Source organism: Macaca thibetana, chromosome 8, assembly GCF_024542745.1.
Source record: "Macaca thibetana thibetana isolate TM-01 chromosome 8, ASM2454274v1, whole genome shotgun sequence".
Classification (NCBI taxonomy): domain Eukaryota; kingdom Metazoa; phylum Chordata; class Mammalia; order Primates; family Cercopithecidae; genus Macaca; species Macaca thibetana.
In genome coordinates, this window is record NC_065585.1 from 104512005 (window position 1) to 104535491 (window position 23487).

The following is a 23487-nucleotide window of genomic DNA, read 5'->3' on the forward strand; positions in this document are numbered from 1 at the left end:
CAACAATTGTAATTTAGAATTGAACTGTGCAAAGAAAGTTAAGTCTAAGAAGTTGTAATCAAGGAGAATTCTTCTAACAGAGGAGGTTTCATTTTTTCAGTTGAGAGTCGGGTTAGTTTTTGGCAGTGGCAGCAAAACAGAAATGTGTCTCTGAACCTGAGTAGCCCGCCCTCTGCTGCCTCAAGGAGGATGAGTTTATGTTGGGGACGGCAGAGGGAAGGAAGAATTTTACGTTTATTCTTATTTTTTAGTAGACGTTGTACTCCCGTTCCAACGTTCTCTTTTCTTCTTTCCATCTCAATTGAGGATTAGAAAGGAATTTTTAGGTCGTGTTTTCTGAGCACAGCTTCGTGTTCCCGTCCTGAAGTTTTGATTTCTTCTTCAAGTTGCCATAAACTGTGGTTGTGGGTTACTAAATGTTTTAACTCTGTAGCTTACTTTTAACAAATGGAGATTGCAATCATTGTTTTTACTCCCATAAAATCCTTGACTGATCCAAAAACTCTTGTCTCCCCATGACCTAAAATTAGTGGCTTTTAAGCTTTTTTAAACTTGCTTTTTTTTAACTTTTAGGCCCCCAAACCAAGACGTTTAAAATTACAACTCATTACCTATATATATCATGTAAGTGTAATAAAATCTCATGAAACAGCACTTACACCTTCACTATTCGCTTTTACAACAAGCGTTCACTCTTCTGTTCTAATTCATAACCTCTAAAATGGGTTTTGACCTGCAGTTTGAAAGACATGGCCCTACAGAGAATAAACCTTTGGGAATGGAACCCTCCTGTGACCACTCATACTCATTTGCACTGAAAGTTGACGTAGGAAGTAAAATCATATTTTGCTTATTTAAAAAATTTTTAATGTAAAAAAAATTTTTTTTGAGATAGGGTCTTGCTCTGGCACCCAGGCTGGAGTGCAGGAGTGCAATCACGGCTCACTGGAGCCTCGACCTCTGGCTCAGGCAATCCTCCCACCTCAGCCTCCCGAATAGCTGGGACTACAGGTGTGCACCACCATGCCCGGCTAATTTTTGTGTGTTTTGTAGAGACAGGTTTTTGCCATGTTAGAGGCTGGTCTCAAAATCCTGAGCTCAAGCAATCCACCACCCTCCTCAGCCTCCCAGAGTGCCGGGATTACAGGCGTGAATCACCATGCTTAACTGAATCACATTTTACACATGGCATTTGTGCTGAAAATTCATGATGTTATACAAGTCAACTGAAAGGGAGAAAGAAAAAAACATGTATCTGGAAAAGTACGGACTACATAAAAGACAATTTAGAGTGCCAGTCTTACAGTGAAATAGAAGGTACGTTCATCATTGCACATCCAAGAGACGCTGTCTGGACTCCTTAATATTTTAGTAAAATATTGTGATTATGCCTGAATGCACCCAATTAGCTAATTGTGCCGTCATTTTTGATGTCTGAAACAAAAGTCTTCTTGGTCTATATAATGTCTCACAGTTGAATGTCTGTGATTAGGAGTTTGCACATCTTAACTTGGCACATTTTGTTAATTCTCAGAAATGCAGAAAATAGGGCTGGGTGCGGTGGCTCACGCCTGTAATCCCAGCAATTTGGGAGGCCGAGGCGGGTGGATCATCTGAAGTTAGGAGTTTGAGACTAGCCTGGCCAACATAGTGAAACCCCGTCTCTGCTAAAGTACAAAAATTAGCAGGGCATAGTGGCATGCGCCTATAATCCTAGTTACTTGGGAGGCTCGGCAGGAGAATCACTTGAACCTGTGAGGTGAAGGTTGTAGTGAGCTGAAATCATGCCACCACTGCACTTCAGCCTGGGCAGCAGAGTGAGACTCCGTCTCAAAAAAAAAAAACAAAAAACAAAAAAAAAAACCAGCAGAAAATACAGGCCTGTTCGGGTTAGATTTATCCCGTAGATCGTAAGCACCACTATCTCTCCACTCTCAGGCAATAACTCACTTAGATAATAACCAACCAACAACTCACAACTACATTTTTTCTTTCAAGAAATGTAAATTGGGGGGCAGCCAGAGAGAGTGGCAGTCTCCCTGCTTCCTTCTGCATTCCCAAGCTGGCAGCTACTGCCCGGGGCCCGCAAGTGTGGGCTGCTGCCTGCTACAGCCTCTGTCACTGCAGTGGAGCAGCGAATTCCCTGTGGCCTGCCGCGCCTTCGGCATCAGAGGACGGAGTGGGCGAGGCTGGTGGAGTCCCAGGGACCACTGGCTGCTCTGCCTGAGCATCAGAGAGTGCGCAGGAAAGACCAAGCTGGGTTTGCACATCTGTGTCTGCAGGCTGTCTCCAGGCATGGGGTGCCAGGAGGGAAAGGCAGCCTGGGCATGGGCAAGAGATGACTGTAAATATTTCAGCCCCACATTCTTTATAGAAATGTACAGCTGTGTGAATGTGAAATAAATGTCCTTGACTCCCAAAAAAAAAAAAAAATCAAGAAATGTAACCTAGGGATGGCTTTCTTCTCGGGAAGAATCATTTTCATTACCCTATTATTTATATTTAAATGCTGTTTCAATAAAACGTAAAAACAATTTCTTTGGCTAACTGTCCCTCAAACTTTTCGTGTTTCACTTTAAACTCTGCAAATAAATGAGTGAATGAATTAATTAATGTTGAGAAAAAGGTATTTGGCTTTCATTGGTCCTTAAGTGCCTACAAACTTGGAAAATGATATAAATACTACCCAAACCTAGGAGTTGGATTTCAAGAGCTTGAAAAGAACTAAGTGGCAATTAATTTTTTTTCCCTCATTTGAGCGAGGGCAACAATGTTTACTGACAAACAAGCCTTGGGATCTTGGCTTCATTGTTTCTTCCACTGGGCCTGTTTCCATTGTGAAAGGACTTCAGTTGGCTAGATCCGGGATTTTCATGCTTTCACCATTGGCCACAGCAAGAAAGTCATTTTGTGTCATGACCAAGTTCACATATATTCATTTTCATCTGTAACAAATTCCATGAAGCAGGCCCCATGATCCCCTATTTGTAAAACTATGAAAAACATTGGTGGTCTTAAATTATCTAAGAATACAATTCTGTAAGAGAGTAGCAAGGTTAATTTCCACCTTATTCTTCTCAGTAATTCTCAGAAACAGATTTCTACTGTGTTTCACATTCTGCAAATGGCAATCTCCATCACAGACTTTTAAAAGATTCTCTCCTGGTGATTCAGAAGCGCAGGAGTGAGAAATATGCCTTTTGAGGACTGTAGAGGCTACACTGTCTGAAGATGTGGCAAACAGCAAGAAAAGTGATAGTTCTCTGATTTTCCTAAGTGGATCTCCAGCTAGTTGTAAAACGAAGCCTTAACTATCCTCTTAATTTGTCTTTTCCTGTAACACAACCCACAAAATTTCCTGCCCCATCTCCTATCCCTTTAAAGCGGACAGCTGGCTTAGCTAGTATTTAAAAAGTTATTCCTGGTACTGCATTGAACCTAGAAGAAACAAAACACAGCAACTCTTTGCTCTGCACTATTTACATAGTTCTGCCTTACCCCAGGTCCTTCGAGTCAGAAAGCTTGGGGTGACTTGAAAAATGCCAGGGCAGACAACCAGTCTCTAAGCAAAACCAAGAAGCACCCAGCTAAAAACTTTGTTTGCACAGATGCAAAGGCACGACATCTACATGGCAGTATCCGAATTCCAAAGTTTGTTTTGTTTTTAGTTACACAACCAACCACATGCATAAAATGAGTGTAGAGAAAATGTGATCTTTCCTATTTTTAGGTTGAAATATGGGGCTCATAAAAGCAGGGCTGCCACAAATTTTCACATTCAGGGATAACTTATAACCAGGAAAAGTACCAACACCACACACACACACACACACACTCCCAAATCTAACAGTGGTAAACAGTTTTTATTCAGGCAATGAAACATGGAAAAAATATATTAGTAATCATTATAATAATTTGTGAGTATAACTTTTACAAATAGTTACTTGACATATAAAAAGGGAAATTACTGTGCATATAAAATTTATGTAGATGAATATTCCACACAACACAATCCTGATAGCAGTAGTCAATGCAGCGCTCATCCCTCCAGATGAGGGGTTCCTCACACACTTCATGGCACCCGTGGGGACACAGTGGAAGCAGATGTGCAATGAACATTTACTTGGCACATTAGTATAATGGATATCTATTGGCAAACACACACTTGCTAACAGCAATACTGAAAAGTTTACTGCTACCTCTGAGATTTAAAAGAAATGCCTGGTTCCTATCCCGATGGCTGAGAAGGACCAAGGCTGAGGCTCTGGTGTGGTCACCTACACGCTGCCCTGTATCTGGACTGGGGATGGCTTGAGTTCAGATTTGTATATGTCCATCTGAAAATTCTTTATAAATATAGGATTAGCAGTTAATGATGTGACCAGGACATTTCTGTTTTGAGTGTATTTCAGATACCACTAAAAGGCAGAGGGGGAGAAAGTGGCATCTTGAGAGTTCTAAATTAAAGGATCGATACAGGGAAGGTCCAGGCCACATCTCAGCTCTGAGTCTGGCCTCCTCCATACAAGTTAAAGCATTACACAGACTGCCACAGGCCAGCATTGCACGCAACATCTCCATATTAGAACTATAACCAGAATATATATATTTATATAATAGCTGTAACCATATTATAGTTAATAAAGTCATTCCTTAGGAATCTTGTTTGTCCAAATCTAACTGCATGCTAAGAGGCACAGAAATGGGATTGCATTTGGACGAAAAACTACGAAAAGTGCAATCTTTAGTCTCCAGGATGCAAGCTCTGGCACTAGGGGATGGGTCTTCCCTGGAGAATGCTGCCGCTGATACTCTCTTCCAGAGGAGATCCTTTGAGAGGAGAGTCCGTTATATTAGTTTCTTTACTGTTACTCTATGGAGACTCAAGGATTTAGTGGTAAATTGCTTTTTAAAAATAACTGAAATCTGGAGGCCAGTCAAACCTTTCTGGGCAGATATCTCCTTGAAATACTTCTTTATTAAAATATTTGAAGAAGATAAGACTTCTTAGACCTTTGGCTTGACATTCTGGGATTCCCAGACTATATTGTTCTTTCATAAGCAAATAATAATAATCTGTTATCTTTTGGATTCTTCAGAATATACACATCTTTACTTTAAAATCCCTCACTTGAATCATGTAATCTTTCAAAACCTAGTTTCTATCTTCCCAACAACAGGATAAAGTCAGAAATGCAAGTCAGAGAGCAAGCTCACAATCATATGACGGCAGAGACAACAGTCAGAGACAGTTCATGAGATGGCTACCAGTTATAATGAAAAACCAAAAGGAAGTTAAAAGGGGGCTTCAGAAATTTTACTCCACTAAAAAAGAATGTGCTGAATCACTTCCAATCAGTATACACAGACTTAACCAATGCTTGCTCTTAAAAAACCCTTTTGAGCTTAGAGTAACCACTGAACCCTTTGTTACCTTTATGGAAAAGGAGTGCTTCACTCCAGCTGCTTTTACCCAGCCCAGGAACATTTGGGGGTGGTTTACTCTCCCTGTTTATAATTAGAACGAATTCAGGGCTGTCTAATAAATATCTAAGTATTTGTGTGAGAGCTGTACAAAGTATGGGTAGGCTGAAAGGGTAACTGGCTAGAAAGAAAATTCAACTTGAGCTGTCCTCCAAAACGAAACATAAATCTTCCCTCAGATTCCATACCATTCTGGAAGGCTGCCAAATCCTAGGTTTTTCAACATCATGTGCTTCTGTACTTCCTAATTTGGGCTGAGTCGAAGAAGCTAGAAACCACGTGAGAAACTGGGCTTCCCGGTATTTCCAGAGCAGTTTTATAGAACAAAAGGTTTGGGTAGGTCACTGGCTGGAAGGAGACTCCTCTAACCTTGACTGTGACTATCCGGGCAGCCACGGGGGAAATTGTTCAGTCGGCCTCACGTTGCATTCCCCAATTAAAATACTGCTGGATAAAGGCTATCTACACTTTGGCAAAGTCAAAAGCTAAAGAAATTGCTCTGGATCCAGAATCTCAACAGGATCACCTAATATTCCCAAACCACCATCTAGGCCAACAGCTGCCTTCTACTTTCCTTTTTCACTTCTGGTTTGTTTTTTCATTTTTTTCTTGTTGTTTTTTTGAGACAAGATCTTGCTGTCACCCAAGATGGAGTGCAGTGGCATGATCATGGCTCACTGCAGCCTTGACCTCCCATGCTCAAGTGATCCTCCCACCTCAGCCTCCCAAGTAGCTGGGACCACAGGCACGTGCCACCATGCCCAGCTAATTTTTATATTTTTGGTAGAGACAAGGTTTCGCCATGTTGCCTAGGTAGGTCTCACACTCCTGGCCTCAGGCGAACCTCCTGCCTCGGCCTTCCGCAGTGTTGGGATTACGGGAATAAGCCACTGTGCCCGGCCTTTTTTTCTCTTCTGTAACAGGGTTTATTATTGCCTAGCTAGCATGTTATTTGGCCCTCACACGTGTTGAGGCAAACTCTATACTATATTCTTACTCTCCGGAGTTCCAAAACCCTTTTTTATTTTAAAGAAAAATAAACAAACATACTTCATTCTGCCCAGTATATTCTCTTGATCTGTACAAACTACATTTTAATTCTCTTTGGAGAAGCGGCATCTGTTAAGTTAGAATGGGGGATATTTCCTTGTAATGGTCATGGCTAAGAGGCCAGGGCAAGTATCACTTAACGAGGGTACTCTGGTGCTCCCTGTCTCCCTGTGCATCAGCTTCATTCACTGGGGTCAGGTTCTTAAGGGGTCTCTTCCACCAGTGTGCTAGGGAAGGACTGCCGTTACCTGTTTATCACATAGCTACTTTCTTAAACACAATAAGCTTAAAAAGTTGACTATAGATTTACAGTGGAGGCCACTATAAGCCTTTCATACTTAAAACAGATCAATATAAAACAAGTAAACATGAAAACACCAAAACACAGCAGCAAAAAGATTTAGCAATCAACGTTTCTGCAAAATGCAAAATTAACTTCTTTAGCAGTAGAGGACTAAAGAGGAAATCAGACCAAGGGGAGACACATGCCCTTGGTACTATGACCACTAGGACAGCATTCATATTACACCACAAGCGACTGCTTTCAAAGCTCAAATGATTGTCAAGCCACTTCTCAAACGACAGATAATTTCTGTTGTTCTTTTTTATACAAAATGTTAAGACAATAGGCTTGAAAATACAGCCTAAGCACCAATTATGATAAATGCATATTGGTAAAATGTGACTTCTGGCTTCAAAAGACATTACTGACCTCCCTGGGGCTAAAGATTGCACCCATGTGAGTAACACACTGCTAAAGAAAAATTCATTTTTTAAGATCTATAGAGGTTCTCCACTAGGCACAATTCATTGCTGAAGTTGGATCATGCAATAGTTTTACAAGAGAAATAGGAAAACATATATATACTGAATATAGTGCATATCACCATGAAGACTTTCAGGGTGTAAGATTAAGACAGGAGAGTGCTTTAAAACACTTGCATGGATTTGGGTTTGCCTATTCAAATGAAAGGGAATTCATTGAGATTTATATGGAAAAATTCCATGTTGGGGTTAATGGCCCACCACTCTGAACTGAGTCCAGTAAGAGCTTGAGGAATTTGGCTTTGTTAGTACAGACCTTCTCCTTGCACTCCTCTTCTCAGTATTCAAGCTGTCTTTGTTTAAAAATATGCAAAATGCACTGATTTTTGGAGTGGTTCACGTGACTTTTACTGCTCATTTTGTTAAAAATTCTGTCTTAAGTTAGAAGGTAATTTTTGCTTTCTTTTCAACATCTGAAGAACAATGGGAAAAAAACATTTCTTTGCCTTATAATTGGTAACGGTGCTACCTTTTAATTAAGATCTGAGCCTTTTACAAGTAGATTTTCTTCACATATTTAAAATAGATCAAAACTCTGTCTCAAAAAAAAAAAAAAGATAATGAAGACTAAATGTTGATTTTGTATCAACAAATGGAGGCAGAGGAGAGTAAATGACTCTAGGGCAGATTTGCCAAACCCTAGCTTGGAGGGCCTCCCATATTGCCGTTTATGCAGAAAGCAGACACTACCATCAGTCTGAGGACTAACCCTAAAGGCGCCACACCCATTAAAGCTGAGGAATGTCCAAATACCAGGGCAACAAAATGTCATGGCAAATAGTCTTCTGCAGACATGAAAACCCAAGACTGTGGTCTTCATATCTTTAATCCCCCAAATTCTTAAGTTGGTGTTCTGAGTCAGGACTCTATTTCAAAATAGGGTCTCACATCGAAGGAAATATGTCCTTCTGCAGACAAGTTCTTACTTGACTATGCTTCAGGGAAAAGAGTAGCAGCATCTATAAATATACATGTATGTGTGTGAGAGTGTGTGTAATAAAAGGGGACCCAGAGCCCCTTCTTGATTATAAACTGGAAGTAACAATAGGCCAAATTGTCTCCTTAAATAAAACCACTGATATTAAAAAATTAAAAGATTAAATAGATCACACAAAAAAAAATCAGACAGGTGGTGTAGAAGACCCCAAAGAGGAGCTACAAATTTTAACACATTTGGGAAAGTAAAGATGACTTTAAAACAAACTAAACATAAAGAAATCACAAACCCAAACTCAGCAGCCTAATGGAACCTTCATATGGGGAACTGGAAGGCTCCGGCACTGTCAGGTCACACTCCTTTCTAGACTACGCAACCCTCTAGGGTTTCTTCCAGGGCTGTTGCATTGGCAGCAAAGCGGGACAGGCAGCAGTAGACATGTGCTTTTTTTAAGTTTTTTTTTTTTTTTTCTGCAAAGGGGCGATTATTCCTGGATAAGGCAAGATAATTGTGGTCACAAGAGAAGCAGCCAAATGCAGATCTGTTGAGCTAACAGGGGGAGTCTCAGTCAGCCTTTCCCAGCTTTGCAATCAGCTCATCACAGATTTTTGTCAGTTCTTCAATTTCTTGGTTCTGAAAGACAAAAGACACAATTACGCAGGCCACTTTGTATTCTGAAATAAAGGCAAATAGAGTTAACTAGTCCCAAGTCTGGATATACCCTACCCTAGACATCCCAATTCAGTGATTTTTAACTTTTCTACATCAGAGATGCTTTAAAGAAAAAAAGGCTACACATCTCAAAAACAATGTATTCATAAAATCATGCTTAAATTGAGTAAAGGGTGAAGACAGTCACCAACCCTCTGAAACTCGTCCATGAATCTCTTAGTTCCCCAATTCTCTTGTTATCAGAGGAATTATCTGGGGTACTTGTCAAAAACATAAGTATCTGGGTCTCACTCAATGCATTAGCATCTCCAGGGATGCTGGAGTCTGAATCTCCTACGGAGCACCATTCTAGGGGCTATCAGACCCTGTGATAAAAACTCCTGCTCTTGATGAATGGATGGCACAGGTATGAGTACATAATTGGAAACGCAGTAAGGAAAATACACCTGAGACATATAAAAATGGAAAGCTAAAAATTGCTTAGTGAGAAACAGGGATTGTTGCTAGTCCTGGTTTTCACTGATCTATAGCAGTTTCTCAAAGCAGCACTGCTGATGTTTTAGGATGGATAAGTGTGTTGTCAGGGGCTGTCCTGTGCACTGCAGGATGTTTAACAGCATCCCTGGCCTCCTGCACTTTATACCAATAGCATCTCCCAGTGGTGACAACCAAACAAATATATCTCCACACATTACCTAACACCTAACACCCCCTGGAGGGCAAAACTGCCCCCAACTGCAAACCACTGATCTAAAGCAATGAAGGGGGAGATGGCTTCATATTAATATATTGCATAAAAACAAAAAGAAAGAAAGAAAGGCAGTCTCAAGACCCCAACTAGGAAGGTGTTCTGAACTTCAGTTAAAATGCAACTTCCTCTCTGCACCCTGCCTACGGATGATTTCCGCATGATGTGCTTGTAAATTTAATGGTTTGACTTGTTTCCACCTGGATCAGTTCAGAAAGGAGATGGACTGAAGTGTCTGAGCAGAAAGCCAAGGCCTCTTTCACCCAGATCTGTCATAAGCGAGTCACTGCTGAGGAGGAAAACCAAACGTCTCTGTGGCTACCCAGATCAGGCCCCTTTCTGTACCTTCTGCTGTAGGGCCCTTTCCAGGGACTCCACCTTCATCTGCTCTTTCCGGAGTCCAGCATGGAGAGCTGCACTCTCAGCCTTTGCTTTTGTTCGAACCTGCGCAATCTCCTCATTGGCTCTGTTTATGGTGTTTGGGTGGAATAAAGAGACAAAAAGCACATGATTAGCCACTAGTCAAAGCCAGGATACTAACCACTGACATCTGGGAGGCACAGCCCCCAAAGAATTGACTGCATGATAAAAGAAAACACAAAAATCGGTGACCTAAATAATCCCATTTTAATTTATAAAAATTCAATTTACAACTTCAAAATTTGTATCTCACAGCAAATGGTTTCTACAACAGTCTTAGATTTTTTTTTTTTATAGCCCAGTACAAAAGCGGACTGGATAATTTCGGAGACAATCACAGCTAGAGTCGGGATACTAACCACTGACATCTGTTGAGACACAGGCCTACAGGGAATGAGTTTATTAATGAGAAGTGAAAGACATTCTTAAAAACCATAAATGTCAGTTGATGAACAGCCAGTAAACTGATGAAAGGATGCTAAAGCCTCATTAGTAATCAGAGGCATGTAAATTAAAATGATAAGCTTTGAAAATTGATTGAATTGGCAAAAATTAACAAGGATAGTCCTGTGTGGGCCAAGATACAAGGAGACAGGCAGGCTCATGTGCCAATGGGCGGTTGGAAACTGGCGCTGCCCTGTGGCAGGCAATGCAGTAGTCACCAGGACAACTTAAAGTGTACACGCCCTCCGACGCAGCAATCCCACTTTCAGTTATGTATTCACAGAAATACTTCCACCTGGCACAATGATGAGTGCACAGGACGTTCGCTGTAGTGTTACCTTCAATGGAAGAAAGTTTGTAACTAAGTGCCCATCAATAAAGAAACGCTAGAGTTCCACGACCTAATAAAAAGAATGAGATTCAGCTGTATGTTCTGACATGAAAAAATGGCCATGATATGCTACTGAGGGAAAAAGGAAATTTGTCTAATGTGATTCCAATATTGTAAACATTTTTTATAGTTCAAAATCATAGTATTTATACAGACACAAAGAAAAGACTAGAGGGATATACAATAAACCTATGTATAATACATAGAGGGATCTGTATAACCTATGGAGAAGAATACACAAGAAACCTAATACAGTACTATGGGAGTGGGAAGGGGGCAGGGGAACTTCTGTTTCTACAAATAGAAATTTAGGCATCAAAATGTAGAAGTATGTATTACCTTTTAGTTAAAAAGTCAAGTTGGAGGCCAGGCGCAGTGGTTCATGCCTGTAACCCCAGCACTTGGGGAGACCAAGGCAGGTGGATCACTTGAGGTCAGAAGTTCGAGACCAGCCTGCCCAACATGGCAAAACCCCGTCTCTACTAAAAATACAAAAATTAGCTGGGCATGGTGGCGGGTGCCTGCAATTCCAGCTCCTCGGAAGGCTGAAGCAGAAGAATCACTTGAACCCAGTGAGCTGACATTGTGCCACTGCACTCCAGCATGGGTGACAGAGTGAGACTCTGTCCCAAAAAAGACAAAAAATCAAGTTGGATAACACTCCCCAGGATAAAGTCCAAATGCATTAGATTTAAGGATTAAAAAAACTAAGCCAAAATGTGTAAGTAAAACATGGTAGAATATTTTCTATCCAGCATGGGGAAGATACTTGTTACTATGACAAGGAATCCAGACGCTGTAAAAGAAATGACTAATACATTTCAGCACATAAAAGTAAATTTCTGAATATCAAAAAACACCACAGGCAGAGGCAAAAGACAAATGATAAACTTGAAAAATTATTCAAAATTCTTATCACAAAGGGCTGGTGTCCCTAATATATAAAATATATAAACTGACAATAGGAAAATGGGCAAAGAATAGAGTAATTCATAGTAAAGCAAATATATTAATAAATGCTGAAATATATTCAATTTCATTCATAAGATAAATGCAAATCAAAATTACATTAAAATAAATGCTCTGGGGCTGGGCGCAGTGGCTCACACCTGTAATCTCAGCACTTTGGGAAGCTGAGGCAGGCGGATCACTTGAGGTCAGGAGTTCCACGCCAGCCTGGCCAACATGGTGAAACCCTGTCTCTACTAAAAATACAAAAAATTAGCTGGGTGTGGTGGCGTGTGCCTGTAATCCCAGCTACTTGGGAGGCTGAGGCAGAATTGCTTGAACCCGGGAGACGGAGGTTGCAGTGAGCCTAGATCACACTGCTCCACTCCAGCCTGGGTGACAGAGCGAAACTCCGTCTCAAAAAAATAAAAATAAAATAAATAAATAAATAAATAAATGCTCTGTTGCTTGCCAAAAACAAATACCTATGTTGAAATATCATTTTCACCTATTTGATTTGCAGAAAATAAAAACGTTGATCTGTTGGCATAGCTGCAGAAAAAAGAGATGCTCTCATGTATTATATAAGGCTATAAAATGATAAAAGTCTAATGGGGCCAATCTAACAACACTTACAATTATAAATTCATATATGCTTTGGTCTAGCAATTCCTTTTCTAACATACAGATCATAAAGATAACTCACAGGCATGCAAAACGATCACCTACCAGGTCACTTACTACAGCACTGTCTGTGGCAGCAAGACATTTGAATTAACTTTAATGGCTAACAGGAGGGGACTGTTAAATAAATGATACATTCCAACAATGGAATACCATTAGAAAAAAAAAGAGGAAGCTCTTCTTGCACTGACAGGGAAAGATTCTCAAAATTATATTGCTAAGCAAAAACAGCGAAGTATGCTATAATCATATTAAAAAGGAGAAAAAAATTTTAATAGGAAGAAAAAACAGAAACTAACAACAGTGATTACCTGGCATAGAGAAAGATGGGAACCCAGTGGAAGGAGGCAGGAGCAGATATACCTTTTCTTACTTTTTAACGTTTTAACAATGGGAAAGGGGTTTAAAAAGTGAAATAAACACATACAAATACAACCTGGAGTTGCAAAACAGTGAATTTTTTTTTCCTCTGTCAATTTTCCCACAACATCATGAAGAGTGAAATTCAAAATTTACAAGTTCTTACTTGTCCAGTTTTTCTTCTGCGTGGATTTTCAGGGCCTGGTATCGCTGCTCCTCTTGTTTAACTCTGGCTAAGTAATCCTGAGCACATTTCTTCAAGGCTTCTTCATTCTGTTCCAAAGCAAAAATTGAAACTAAACAGGTCATTTTGTTTCTTCTAATCTACCATGTATCAGAGTTTTCATTTTTTAAAGAATGGAAAAATCGAATTAACTCAGATATCTGCCTTTTATTCATACTCTGCAGTAATCTGAAATAGCCACATGTAATTCTCATTGAGGAAATTCTACATAATGTCTTCATGTGTTAATTTTCAATATCATACAGTAAGGGTCAGTTATACCAATATGCCTACTTTAGGAAGGCAGTTATTCAAAACTGAGTGGCAATTTGACTTCCATATTTGATAAACTGGCCAGTTTCATTTTTATTTTAATATGAAATAAAGACATTTCCTTGCTATAATTGTGTCTGGTTGATATGGTAAAGCTAAATTAAATCAACAGGCCCATTTATATCTAAATTTGAAATATTATAGTTAATTCTTCTAGAATATGCAGCTTGAATTTTTCAGTGACATGGAATTCCTTCTAATCCCTTTTACTAAAACTGAAATGGTGAATTATCAGAAAGAACATTTCTAGAATTCACCTGAGGTCTGAGGGTTCAATTAATAGTTCTTGCAGTCTACGCCACAGCCTGGGGTTTATTGGCTTGACACAGGAGAGGAATGGCCAAGACATGGCCACCCATTGGGCCAGATGCCTGAACAACCAAAGGAGGAAAAATGTGGAAAAATCCAGCTTCACTGGAATAGAGGATACAAGGCCAGTAGGTCCTGAGCTCCTATTTAGAAGGATACCAACAACCTCTGGCATATGTATTTGATGACCAGTTACCAAGGAAATACACTATTGGAAATACACCCGGAACAGAGGGAAAAAACACTCTACCTTCTTGAACCCTTCCAGAACACCTTTCAGGTTCTCGTATCTCCTGAAGAGATCAGAAAGGGACCTTTCCACAGAGTTAAGGTCGGCCAGGGCCTGTTCCTTCTCCATGGTCAGTTGCTGGAAGCTTTTCTGAGAGGTCATACTTGTCCTTTGTTCATCTTCTGGGAATCACAAGTCAAAACGAACGACATATTTATTCAACAAATAGAGAATCCCTAGAAGCCAAGCAGTGTTCTCGGTGATAGGGATACAGCCAGGGATGTGACCAAGTTCCTGCTCTCACGGCTTACATTCTAGTTGGGGGAGATGCGTGGTGACAAGCGATGGGGAAAAAACAAGGCAGGGTAAGGGGGAATGGGGGTGAGGAGGGGGCTGTTACTGTACAGAAAGTACCCGCTCTCAGAGGAGAGATTTGAGCAGAGACCGGACAGAAACGAGGGTGTGAACCACACAGCTACCTGGGAGGAGAATATTCTATAGAGAAGAACAGCTGTGGTAAGGCCCGGAGCTGGGAAGGTATTAGGTGATGTGGACAGTAGAAAGTATCATTTCGGTAATTTAGTGGAGAAAGGCCAGACTTTGGTTTAGGGAGTCGATCCTTACGATACGGATGAGAAGAGACTCTAAATTCAATGCAGGAGGCTCAATCTTGTTGTTTTGTAAAGGCACCACTGGGTCTGATGCAGAGAAATTACAACCTGCACTAGAGTAAGAACCCTGCACCAAAATACAGGATGCTCCCAGCAGGTGTTAGTGATGTGACCAGGCCACCAACAGTCACAGAATTCAAGGCCTGCCATCCTCTAAAATGAACCTAACTACAGTTGACCCTCATTATTCACCAAGTACATATTTCCCAATTCGCCTACTTGCTAAAATTTGTCATCCTCAAATCTATCCTCCTGGACTTACAATAGTCATTTGTGGATGTGTGTAGAGTGGCAAAAATGCATTAGTCACCTGATATGCACGCTCTCAGCTGACAGTGAACAAAGCAATACTCTGCCTTCTTGATTCATTCCATAAACAAGTGTTCTTCTTGTGGTCTATTTGGGCCACGTTTGTTGCATTTGTGTTCTTTTGCTGGAGACCTCACTGTTCTGAGTGGCCTCCAAGGGCAGTGCTACAGTGCTGTCTAGTGATACTAAGCACAAGAAGACAGTGAGGCTCCTTAAAATACATACAAAACAGAAGCTGTGTTCAGATATGAGCCAAAGTGCCGCCCACTGTGACTTCAATGTTAATGAATCAACCATATATATTAAATAAGGTGTCTTTAAACAGGAACACACATAAGACAAGGTTATATACCGATCAGTCAATGAAAATGTTGTGGCCAGATGCAGGAATCTAACTCTGTCTTTCCCCTAGGAGCAGTGTTTATTTACTTATTTTTTGACATGGAGTTTTGCTCTTGTTGCCCAGGCTGGAGTGCAATGGCACGATCTCTGCTCACCACAACCTCGGCCTCCCAGGTTCAAGTGATTCTCCTGCCTCAGCCTCCCGAGTAGCTGGGATTACAGGCATGCGCCACCATGTCCAGCTAATTTTGTATTATTAGTAGAGATGGGGTTTCTCCATGTTGGTCAGGCTGGTTTCGAACTCTCAACCTCAGGTGATCCACCCATCTCGGCCTCCCAAAGTGCTGGGATTACAGGTGTGAGCCACCACGCCTGGCCAGGAGCAGTGTTTAGTATTCACTAATTCAGTGTTTGCAGCAACTTTACAGAACATACCTCCCACGAATAATGAGACAACTGTATCTAAGTGACAGACAAATAAAAGTTTGTGACATGGTCTGAAAATCATCCAGGCATCCGGCTATGGTTTATGCTACCCCTGGGAATTATGTATTGAAACCTAATTCCCAGTGTGTGAGTATGTTCAGGGTGAGAGTGGGCATGGAAGGGAATTTGGGAGGCGATCATGTCAGGATTAGTGTCCTTATAAAAGAGACCCCAGAGAGCTAGCCAGCCCCTTCTATGAGGAATGGGCCCTCCCCAGACATCTCATCTGTGGGCACCTTGAACTTTCCTGTCTCCAGAGCTATGAAAAATGTTTGTTGTTTATAAGCTTCCTAGCTTACAGTATTTTGTTATACCAGGCTGAACAGACTAAGACAGATCCTATGGCTCATACCCTCGAAAAACAAAATGTTCTCCTTACCAATCATTTGAGCAATAGTCTTTTCATATTCAGCTACAATTTTCCTAAATGAGAAGAAAAGAACTTATTACCAGAGGAGGATTTTCAGACAATGAAAGTTGGAGAAATGCTGCCCCAAACAATTAAGCACATTAACATATACCACCAATTTATGTAATCCATTTATCTGCTTTGGGGCTCTTCTTATCTCTCTCTCTCTCTCTTTTTTTACATTATATAAGGTTTCTTAAGGTTCAAAAAAGGTTGAGAAAAAAATCTTCTGTTAAGATTTTAACAGAAGATTTAAGATCAAAAAATCTTGTTAAGATTTTATGTTTAGTCAAACTTACATTTTACTTATAGAAACAACTGCCTTCCCTTTCTCTTTGCACCTATTTGAATACCGCAAGGAAATAGATTCATTTTGCTTAGACGAGTCAATCTTTTACAAACTAAGTTAAAGATATTCTTCTGGGCTCTTCCTGAGAGATGCGATCTGACCTTAGGCTTTCCTGACCTCAATCCACCCTTTTAGACACTACCTCTGATTCAGTTACAAGTTTTATTTTGTGACCTAATTCCAAAAGTATTTCACTTATTCGAAGACTTTAAAGATCATCCTCTTGGGTTAACCTTTCTTCTAGTGAAGAGTGACAATGTCCTTCTGACCCAGTCCAGTGCTGGGTGCTCTGTGAGCCACATCACGTCCTCCCCTGCCCTCCATAGTGGTGCCCCCATTACTTTTGACGTCATATCCAAGTTGGTTATTATGTATGGCTACCACTCTCTCAGAGCAGGAATGTCCCTTCCTTTCCATCAAGCCCAGCAAAGGGCCTTACACCCAGGAAATGCTTAAAAGACAAATAATACAAGAGCAACAAATCAGAGGGATATATTTAAAATGTTTTTTAATCATTCAAGTGTTGACCACACAGTGTGTGAATTATTTATGCCTTTTTTTCTTCTCTACTTTGATTTCATCTTTAGTCATTTCATGGCTCATAACTCTCTTTTCTAAAAGTGAGGAAAAATAAAAAGATTTTAATTTCAAGTCAATTTTGTTTCTTGTTAACAAGCTTTCTACCATCTATTTGGTGGTTACGTAATTTGAAACTCTCATGCATAATTAATTTTTTAAAAGTATTACGGACCAGGTGCCGTGGCTCATGCCTGTAATCCCAGCACTTTGGGAGGCTGAGGCAGGTGCATTGCTTGAGCTCAGGAGTTAGAAACCAGCCTGGGCAACAGAGTGAGACCTCATCTCTAAAAAAAAATTACACAGGCATGGTGGTGCATGCCTGTGGTCCCAGCTACTTGGGAGGCAGAGGTGAGAGGATCAGTTGATTCCAAGAGGTTGAGGCTGCAGTGAGCCATGATCACACCACTGCACTCCAGCCTGGATGACAGAGTGAGGCTCTGCCTCAAAAAAAAAAAAAAAAAAAAAAAAAAAAAAAAGGTAGTATTATGAATTCCAATGTCTCTATCATTGGATAAGTCTTATTTTTCTGTATTCTAAATGGTTATTTTGATACAAATTTCTGTCAGTTCTTCTAAGAAGATAAGAATTATGTGGGTCCTGTTTACATGTTATGCTCTGGACAACACAAGATAAACAACAGTATTTGAATATAATAACTGGTTAGCAGTAACTCCTGAAATAACATTCTCAATCACAAAGCAAGATGCAAACAGCAAAGCCTTCAAGCTCTCAACACTTGGTTCTGTGGCAAGCAAACACTGTCATCACTTCATCTGTATCAAATCTAACAGTGCATAAAAGTATCCAGCCCCTCCCCAAACCTCCAGTCTAACCTCATCTCCAAAACTTCTTGCCGGGTCTCTTCATATTTCTTCTTCCATTCATTTGCTTCAATCTCTTTAGTGATTATCTAAAGTATAATAAAGCTTAGTTTTACCCAATCTATTACAATTTGCATTTGAGACTGGGAACTGAAATAGCACACAACCACGTCTAAACCAAGATACTCAATCTATATTAGAAATATAAACCTCAATATTTCATGTTTGTAAACATTTGGAAAAGTGTACTCTAAGCCACACAGGATGCTGGGATGTAAACACGGGAATAAAGATGAGTAGAACATCTCCCAGAAATTCCAAGTGGTATTTACAGCGTCTGTGAACTTTACCTTGGTCCAGGGTCTAGCTCTCAGCTCTGCAGGGCCAGGCCCTGACTGGGACAGACACCAAGAACAGAGCCATCTGACTGGCAGGTACTCACTCTAAGGCCATGTAATTGCAGTTGATGCCAGGCCACCAGAGAATGAAACTGCCACAAAATCAGAGCATTGGAAGTTGGCATGAGCAACACATTATCATTCTATAGAGATTTTTGACAGCTTCATAAAAACGGAGTCAGAAGGAGGCGGCTCAGATGAGCTGGCTACATCTAGCTATAGCATCCGTCACCATCGGTAGAGTCTTGCTAGTTAGCCTGGAACCTAGGCTCATATTTGGGATGCTCTTGCTAACTGGAAGGAAATACTCTAAATTAATTGCCTCAAACTCCATTTGCCCTGGGCAGGGCTTGCACGGGCAGCCATGGCGCTCCACTTACTGTACTTCCCTGGCCGTGCCTCTCTCTTCCTAATTGGTAGTTTCGTTATATTTATTAGGATCTCAAGAACATAGAAGGATGCATCCTGTGTGCTTCAGGTAATCAGGCATCTCTTTACTTTGATCCATTAGGTGGTGATCTCATAGTTTAACTCCCAGGAAAAAGATCAAGTCATTTTTCTCATTTACAAGATTTTGGCCAGGCACAGTGGCGCATGCTTGCAATCCCAACTACTCAGGCGGCTGAGGCAGGAGGATCGCTTGACCCTAGGAGTTCGAGGATGCAATGAGCTATAATAGTGCCACTGTACTCCAACCCGGGTGACAGAGTGAGATCTTGTCTTTTATTTTATTTTTATTTTTCTGAGATGGAGTTTCGCTCTTGTTGCCCAGGTTGGAGTGCAATGGCGCAATCTCGGCTCACCGCAACCCCTGTCTCCCGGGTTCAAGCGATTCTCCTCCCTCAGCCTCCCGAGTAGCTGGGATTACAGGCATGTACTACCACGCCCAGCTAATTTCATATTTTTTTTAGTAGAGACAGGGTTTCTCCATATTGGTCAGTCTAGTCTCGAATTCCCGAACTCAGGTGATCTGTCTGCCTTGGCCTCCCAAAGCGCTGAGATTACAGGTGTGAGCTACTGTGCCAAGATTTTGTCTCAAAAAAAAAAAAAAGATTTTGGTGGGTCTTCTTACCACTGCTCCCAAGTTTTGAAAACAGGACTAGCTGACATCCCTCATTACCAACTTGATGCTATGTTATAAAGCTGTAAAAGACCTACAGCTGAGGTGCTTAACCACTTTCAGCATACTATAAAAATTAAAACTAAAAAAAACTATATAACTAAAAACTACAAAAATAAAATTGCCACACAGTCCTTTAAGAACAGGTGGAATTGTCAAGAAACACACAAACCAAACACACAAAATACAGCATAGAAATAGGACAGGAGAGGGTGGGTAACTGATCAATGGTACACAACATTGTCTTTCATATTTTTCAGATAACCAGGAAAGGCCTAGCAGTGTTCTATTTTGAACAAAGGCTGTTAAAGAAACACAATACAGGAATCGGAGAGTTGAACTGTTTAAAGAATGAATGAAAGTAGGAAACAACTGTGTATTACTGCAAAAAAATTACAAATGTTTAGGCATGAGCATATATCCTCCGTAAAATAAAAGCACTGATTTTGTTACACATGTGAGCAAAGCTGGCAAAATTAGATATTTTAAATGTCAGGACTGAAAGATAAAGAAGGGTACAAAATTCTTAAGAATATTTCAGATTGTCAACATTTTACCCTGGAGACCAGAATGTCAGGACTCCAGCACCATTGCCATAGGGGGCCCTTTTTATGACCTAAACAAGCTGCAGGTAATAAGAACTTCCAGCCTGGGATAACTTGAGCCAGCAGAGATGCAATCTACCTGCTGGTACATGGGCCTTACAAAGAAATGGAGTGATAAGCAGACCAAATAGGAGAGCTTTTACCTCTTCTCTTATTAAGGTGAGCACGGCTGTCTTGTCTGATTCGCTGAGGCAGATCCCATCCAGGGGGCTCTCACCTCCACAGGACACTGACACAACAGCCTTCTCTGCAGAGGACTCCAGCAGCCCCTGTGAGGAAAGGGATTACACTGAATACATCAGCTTTCAGCTTCTTAACCCCAGACATCCTTCAACAACTTCCTCATTATTAAATTGATCACACCCTTTAAAACCATGTTTAAAGAAAAGTCAGTGGGCAGGGGGGAGCAAATCAAATCTAATTATGGAACTAACTAAAGAAAAACTGTTATAATGACTCTCAGAGTGGTCTTAGCTTCTGTTGAAAAGATAACCTAGAGAAATTTTAGTCTGATCTAAAAGGGAGAAAGTGTGCTTATTAATAGTGGTCAGCCACCAAAGAACCACATGGATGACACAGAAACACACCCATGATTAAGTTTCTGGAGATAAGCTCCATGTAAATGGAATTTTCTTTTTTTAAAAAAGAAAAAACAAAAACAAGTGACAGCTGCTCCTGTTACATATCGATGCTTTGTATGTATTTTTATTTAGCCACTGCAGATGGAAATGTTTCTAAAATACTAACTTTCAGGCCTAAGGAGGCAGAAATAGCAAAAATATTTGAACTCTTTGAACTCTCACCCCCACCCTTTCACCCGGATGATTCAGGATCATCCTGAACTTCCACTGCTCTGCGGAGACCTCCTGCGATAACCCCGCCTGCTGGGTGTGTGCCACGTTTGCCCATATGCAAAACGGCCATACTTAAGTCAAGGTCAGTGCCTGTGCGTTGATTCCTCCTTGCTACTAAGCCTTCCACTCCCTTCTGGCAGCACTTCACTCTCTGAGGTGCTTGCTCGCTTCTGTCATAAACTCAGGTTCCACAGCAAAACACTGGGAAACTTTTTTTTTTCATGAGAACACGGACTTTGTACTACTATTTTCCTTCCTAAAAGACGTTTTTGGCAGCTATTCCTCCCACCTATGGAAGTAAACTTTTTATATAAACGAGTCATCTAATACTTTGGGAACATCCAAAATGCCAAAATGACCTGGAATAATCTTAATCTTAAATGTGGGATAACTAATCAATTAGTTATTGATTATAATCAATCAGTTACATCTTGTGTGAATCAACACTAAACAGCAAGTCCAAGGTGAACGTAGACCAGTGGCTTTTAAATTTTTCAGAGTCATTATATAGTTTTACCCTCTCTCTAGAAAACGCTCAGAAACAGAATTTTAGCATGCGGCTTCACAGATCTCAGCCATGGGCCCAAAACAGAAACCTGTCTCAAGCCACAGAAAAGCAAAATACAAAAGCCACAAGCCGGCAGTGCCCATGTTCCAGCAGCATTTGGGGGAGGGCAGCCCACCATGCCAACAGAAGTCCAAGGTCCCCACAAAACCTCTCTTTTCTCTTTTGGGATAGATCTACCACTAGAACCAGAAGGCACTTGCAGTGGGCAGCCTCTAAAATGCCCCCCAATAACCCCTACCTCCAGTACTAATGCTCTCCCTCTATAATCTCTTCAAGTGTAGGCTGGACCTAGTGACTCGTTAGAATATGGCAAATGTCATGGATATCACTTCTGAGGTTAGGTTCTGAACAAACTGACTTCTATGTTTTGAGAAGCTACAGGGAAAGGCCCATGTGGCAAGGAGCCGATGTCTCTGCCGACAGCCAGTGGGGGACCCAAGACTAGCTAACAACCACGTGAGTGAGCTTGGAAGCAGATCCTCCCAGATCCTCCCTAAAAGTCAAGCCTGGATATGACTGCAGCCTGGGTCAACACCTTGACTGCAGCCTGCAATAGACCCTGAGTCAGAAGCACCCAGCAAAGCTGCCCAAGATTCCTGACCCACAGAAACAATGAGATAATAAACACTTGCTTTAAGTGTTGGAGTAATGTGTTATACAGCAGCAGATAGCTGATACACACCTGGACATCTGAATCATCTCATTAACTTCCTGTGCCTTGTTTCTTACCAAGAAACTGTTACTTGCTTAAAGGGAGGTAATACAGGAGGTCAGGTTGAGACTTGATTCACCTCACTGTTACACTTCTGATTCTAAATTAATAACATTTCATGGGTCAGTCTCTTGTGAGTTCTTAGTTTAAGCCATGAGGTTGAGTCAACTTTAGGAAACAGACGCTCGGTGCTTTCCATGGCTACCAGGTTCGTGAGAATTTGGGAAATAAGCCCCCTAAAAATCTTCATAGCCAGGAAAACATCAACGTCTATTACAGAGTTCAGCATCTCATTCATTTGTTAAGGGGGTAAAAGAATTCAGTCTGTCTGCTTAACAACTCAATGCTAACACATGTGGGGTCCAGAAGAGGCAGCATCCTGAGCAGGAGGTGGGAGATCAAACCTTAGATGGTGTTTGATGTCTCCAGGTGAGTGAGCTCTTTAGCCTGCCGGCTCTCCCCAGTCACTCTCCTCTCTGCCTGGCCACATTTATAAGCCTCACTACTCAAAATGCAACAATTCTCACAGGTATAAGGGCAGGAATGTATGCCCTTGCCTACTTTAGCCATCTTTTCCAGTCTCCTAGGATTTAACTTTTTATATTCCTTAGTCCTTTAGGTTGCTTCTCAAAATGTGCAGAACATCTCACAGGGGTGTCCAAGGAAGAGAATGCAGTCATGGGTTTAGTTTCTGTTTCTGGTTGGGGCAGTAAAGCCCCTTCCTCATCCCTCTTTTCCGCTTATCACTAGAGACAGAAACTAAAAACCATGGCTTCAGGCTGCTAAAAGCCTAAAACAAAACCAATCAGAACAACAACAACAACAACAAAATTAAGCAAGCTGGACAAGCTTGTTATAGAACCTACCATCACAGAGAATTGGCCAGAAGGTCTCTTTTAGGCCTGGGCCATCTAGTATGTCTTTAATGAAGATGCTAAATCAATCAATCAATCATATCCTTCCAAAAGGGCTTCATTTCATGTTTGCCATTGCTTTTCCCAGTCCCTCAAAACGTTCACAACTGAGGACCAATGAAGACCAGTAGACAACAGAACTCAATGTACTCCTGGTTGCAAATTTACAGTGAGCACAGATGCCACAGATTCCCGTGGCTGTATCCTCGCAGCAGGAGAATTCGCACCTCTAATCTGTGGCAGTGTGCTGACTGTGCTCATTTGTCCTCGATCACAACCGAGCAGTACCAGCC

The 23487-nt window shown here is 41.1% G+C and overlaps 1 protein-coding gene across 22 annotated transcripts in view; it reads right to left on the reverse strand.

Moving 5' to 3' along the window:
- Positions 1-3844: 3844 nt before the first annotated feature.
- Positions 3845-23487, reverse strand: part of TACC1 (transforming acidic coiled-coil containing protein 1) — a 125774-nt gene continuing 106131 nt past the window's right edge. For 20 of the 22 annotated variants that reach the window (XM_050801286.1, XM_050801281.1, XM_050801279.1 and 17 more), the window contains 7 exons: positions 20290-20415; positions 18036-18112; positions 16245-16288; positions 14079-14239; positions 13130-13236; positions 10062-10182; positions 3845-8929 (listed from right to left, as the gene is read on the reverse strand). In XM_050801286.1, coding sequence (XP_050657243.1) covers positions 8861-8929; positions 10062-10182; positions 13130-13236; positions 14079-14239; positions 16245-16288; positions 18036-18112; positions 20290-20415 — 705 coding nt within the window. In that variant the 3' untranslated portion in view covers positions 3845-8860. The other 2 variants (XM_050801290.1, XM_050801291.1) reach the window with 2 other exon arrangements.